The sequence below is a fragment of the Penaeus vannamei genome, chromosome 9, assembly GCF_042767895.1.
Source record: "Penaeus vannamei isolate JL-2024 chromosome 9, ASM4276789v1, whole genome shotgun sequence".
NCBI classification, from domain to species: Eukaryota; Metazoa; Arthropoda; class Malacostraca; order Decapoda; family Penaeidae; genus Penaeus; species Penaeus vannamei.
In genome coordinates, this window is record NC_091557.1 from 1,975,364 (window position 1) to 1,980,363 (window position 5,000).

The window sequence follows — 5,000 nt, forward strand, 5'->3', positions numbered from 1 at the left end:
ACATGCGTTATCTCTCCCAGAAAAAAAAAACTTCATCTGCTCATCCCCGAGATCTTCGTCGTATCTCAAGACGATGCCACTATTTTTTTTTCATTTATCTATTTATTTTTTATACTATTTATATCTATTTTTTTATTTATCTATTTATTTTTTTATATTATCTATATCTATTTTTTGTTTATTTATCTATATATTTATCTATCTATTTTCACAACTATTTTTTTATATATCTATATATTTATTTATCTATTTTCACAATGTGCGTTATCTCTCCCAGAAAAAAAAAATAAAAACTTCATCTTCTCATCTCATCCCCGAGATCTTCGTCGTATCTCAAGACGATGCCACTATTTTTTGTTTATTTATCTATTTATTTTTTTTATATTATTTATATCTATTTTTTTTATTTATCTATATATTTATCTATCTATTTTCACAACATGCGTTATCTCTCCCAGAAAAAAAAGAAAAACTTCATCTGCTCATCCCATCCCCGAGATCTTAGTCGTATCTCAAGACGATGCCATAATTTTTTGTTTATTTACCTATTATTTTTTTATATTATTTATATCTATTTTTTATTTATTTATCTACATATCTATTTTCACAACGTGCGTTATCTCTCCCAGAAAAAAAAAGAAAAACTTCATCTGCTCATCTCATCCCCGAGATCTTCGTCGTATCTCAAGACGATGCCACTATTTTTTGTATATCTATCTATTTATTTTTTTATATTATTTATATATATTTTTTGTTTATTTATCTATATATTTATCTATCTATTTTCTCAACATGCGTTATCTCTCCCAGAAAAAAAGAAAAATTTCATCTCCTCATCCAAGCCATGAGATCTTCGTCGTATCTCAAGACGATGCTTATCAGCCCCTTGAGAGGCACAGGGACCAAGGCATCATCTCCGAGACATCTTCATCTCCTCGGATGCTGAGGGCGACAAGAGTGAGTTTGAACGATTAAGTTCGCTGTGGTTACTTATAATTTTTAGAGGAGGGAAGGACCTGCATCTTAATTAGCAAACCTAGCATTATTTAATTAAAGATGATTAATTTATTTCAATACGTCGGCGAAATTACACGGTGCTTTGAAGGGAGGAAGAAGGAGGGGTAGGGAAGGGAGGAAGGATGAAGGGGGAGGTAGGGGGAGGAAGAGGGGGAGGGAGAGGGGAAGGGAGGGAGGAGGAAAGGGGGAGATAGGAGGAAGGGGGGGAGGAAAGGGAGATAGGGGGGGAAGGCCCCTCATCCAAGGAAACTTATGGGATATCTTGGCCAATGACGCCGTGATTACAAGGGATGCCACGGTGGAAATACTAATTAAGCCCCGGTGATTTATAAACACGAATGGGCTCTGATGGGGGCCAGTTCGGTTGACGAATGACCTCGTCTTTGGGTTCTGATGCTTAGAGAGGGTCTGTGGTGGCTTCGGAGGCGCCCTCGCTCTTCCTTCTCACCTTCCAGAAAGCAGTCGACGATTAATGGTATCTTAATTTCATAATATTAAAAAGATATATAAATAAGTACATATAGATAGATAGATAAATGTTTATATACAAATACGTAAATAAAAATAGCCTCTAGAAAAAGAAATAGAAATAGATATAGAAATGTATATATATAGATACGTAAATAAATATAATATCTTACGTTTTTTTGTTGGAATTTCAGACTCGCTTGATATCCAAAAAAGGAAAAGAAGAAATGAAAACAAGAAGTGGATTGTCTCAAGAAAAAAAGAAAACGAAAAACAGAAAAGAAGAAGAAGAAAAAAAAAGACGAAAAAAATATATAAGCTTAAGATTCAGGTACAGAGAAATTAAAGGTTTCCTCATCTATATGCAAAAGACGAAAGGGGCCCCCCCCCTCCCTCTAGCTCCCCCCTCCCCCTGTCCCTCTAGCTCCCCCCCCTCCCTCCCGCTCACCCTCCCCCTTCCCCCACCCAATCCCCCTCTCCCTTCCCCTCCCTTTCCCTTTCCCCCTTCCCCTCTCCCTCCTCCCCCTTCCCCCCTTCCCCCTCCCCTTCCCCCACCCAATCCCCCTTCCCCTCCCCCCCCCTTCCATCCCCTCTCCCTTCCCTTCCCCCACCCAATCCCCCCTTCCTCCACCTAATCCCCCTTCCCCTCCACCCAATCCCCCTTCCCCTCCACCCCCCATCCCCCCTCCCCCCTCCCCCCTCCACCCCCCCTTACCCACCCCGAATCACCCAATCCCAATCACTCATGGGGGGGTCTTTTGATTCATGTGAAAAGAGCTCGTCGATAATTAGAGGAACCTGGACCATGTGATTCGTGTATCTCGACGCGGTTCAATGGGGGTGGTTCGAAGCAGAAATATTATTTATAATTATTTTTTATAATTATTATTATCATTGTTATTATTATTATTATTATTATCCTTGTTATTATTATCATTGTTATTATTATTATTAGCATCCTTATTATTATTACCATTATTATTTTCAATATTATTATCATTATTTTTTTTTATAAATATTATTACTATTATTATTATTAATGTCATTATCATTATTATCTAAAGTACATTAAAAAAAATGTTAAAAGTGGATATACGGTTTGCAACAACTTTATATTCTTGTGTGGGTTCAATTGGTTGAGTTCGAAGCTGCAGTGAACGAAGCAAATTGAAATGAAAGGAGATTTATAAACAACAACAAAGGAATTGCACTACAAGACGAAAGGTGGGAATTGCGAGATAATTTTGTAGCATTGTTATTATCTTTGTTATCATTATTATTGCTATTATTATTATTACTGTCATTATCATTATTATTATTATTATTATCAATCTTATTATTATTATTATTACAATTATTATTATTATTATCATTATCATTATTATTATCATTATTATTATTATTATCATTATTATTATTACCATTATTATTATCAATATTATTATCATAATTTTTTATCAATGTTATTATTACTATTATTATTATTAATGTCATTATCATTATTATCTAAAGTACATTAAAAAAGGATAATAGTGGATATACGGTTTGCAACAACTTTATTTTCTTGTGTGGATTCGTGTGGATATATATATATTTTTTATGTATAATTAAGTGGAAGAGCTTGTGCAAGAGGTTGATTAATCCCAGCATGTGTGGATGACAGTACTTAGTTACATCTAAATGTGCAAAATTACTATCATCTTACAATTTGATCTGATTAAATCATGCCTAATAAAGAGGCTTCTTGGTCTTTTACCAATTCCAGAGCCATTTCTTCACCTCACGCTAAATATATCCTATTAGTTTCTTTGTTCCCTATGCCCAATTCTTCTAAACAAAAAAAAAAAAAAAAAAAAAAAAAAAAAAAAAAAAAAAAAAAAAAAAAAGTTGAAAAATATTATACCATGTTCAGCTGCCCCCGTATAACAACAGATCATTAAGTAATTCCTGGTGTCCTATTTAGCAAAGTGTTCATTAATATTGCCTTTGCTGGGCGCTGCGTTGTTCATCTCCCGGCTCCTTTATTTGGCAACGAGTGATGGCACTTTATAACTACAAGGGGTGGCTCTCCTCATATGGCATGGCGCCCAGCTGTTATTCTCTTGTCTGTCGTATCTTTAGTTTGCGTTGATTTCTTCATTTGCTTGCGTTCAGCTGCGTGCTTGCGAGTGAACAAAGGAAAGGTGTTCTCTGGCGTAATTGAATTAGATATTGAGTGAACGTTTGGTCGGGTATTTTTATGCCTGTGTTGGATGGTGTGTATTATTATTAAATTATCTTTATTATCAAATTATTATTATTATTGAATTATGTATTAAGTTATTTCTGCATTGGAGAGGTCGATTTCGCAAAAAAAAAAAAAAAAAAAAAAAATAATAGTAATAATAAAATATATAAATAAAATAAAAATGAAAATGATATAAATATTGATGTAAAAAGAAAAAAAATGTAGATAATAACTAATAACAAGAATCTTGGGTAAAGTTCTATTATTCTCAAGTCAGTTTTCCGCCCACGTGGTTTAACAGATCAAGGGGGTTTCTTTCTTGGTAGGAAGTGGGGGATTTGGTGGTTGGGGGATGGGGGAGGGAGGGGTAAGGGGGAGAAGGAGGAGTGAGAAGGGAGGAGGAGGAGAAGGAGGGAAAGGGTAGAGGAGGTAGGAGGAGGGGGAGGGGAGAGGTAAGAGGGAGGAGGGGGAAAGGGAGAGGAGAAGGGAAAGGGGGAGGGGGAGAGGGAGGAGGGATAAAGAGAGAAGGGGAGAGGGGAAGGAGGGATAAGGGGAAGAAGAAAGGGGGAGGGGGAGGAGGGATAAGGGAAAGGGAAGACTAAGGGGAAGAAGGGGGGGGGGGAGGAGGAGGGATAAAGAGAAGAAAAGGGAGAGGCGGAGGAGGGATAAGGAAAAGAAAGGGGGAAAGGGAGGATAGATAAAGAGAGAAAGGGAGAGGGGGAGGAGGGATAAAGAGAAGAAAGGAGGAGGAGAAGGAGGGATAAAGAAAAGAAAAGGGGAGGGGGGGGAGAGATAAGCGAAAGGAAGGGGAGACAGAGAAAGGCAAAAAAAAAAAAAAAAAGGAAGAGACATCGAAGAAGAGATAGCGGAACAGAGAAGTGGATGGAAGAAAGGGCGAATCGCGGGAGAGAGAGGGAGAAGAAGAAGAACCACAGTGGAGCTTACAACATGCATAAATCTGTCAAAGAATGTTGAATCTCAAGTCTCGGAGTCTCACCAACATTTATGCAAACCCGTATTTTTCCTAACTGCCTGTTCAAGCACTCGACACTATAGGCCTATTAATAAACCTCGTTGGGTAGGCCTATCATTAAACCTCGGTGGGTAGGTCTATCATTAAACCTCGGTGGGTAGGTCTATCATTAAACCTCGGTGGGTAGGCCTATCCTTAAACCTCGGTGGGTAGGCCTATCATTAAACCTCGGTGGGTAGGCCTATCCTTAAACCTCAGTGGGTAGGCCTATCCTTAAACCTCGGTGGGTAGGCCTATCCTTAAACCGCGGTGGGT

The 5,000-nt window shown here is 37.7% G+C and overlaps 1 protein-coding gene across 1 annotated transcript in view; it reads left to right on the top strand.

The window, feature by feature from the left end:
* Positions 1 to 792: 792 nt before the first annotated feature.
* Positions 793 to 5,000, top strand: part of LOC138862754 (uncharacterized) — a 7,191-nt gene continuing 2,983 nt past the window's right edge. Inside the window, exon 1 of the mRNA XM_070125929.1 lies at positions 793 to 957. Coding sequence (XP_069982030.1) covers positions 793 to 957 — 165 coding nt within the window. The remainder of the gene's footprint in view (positions 958 to 5,000) is intronic.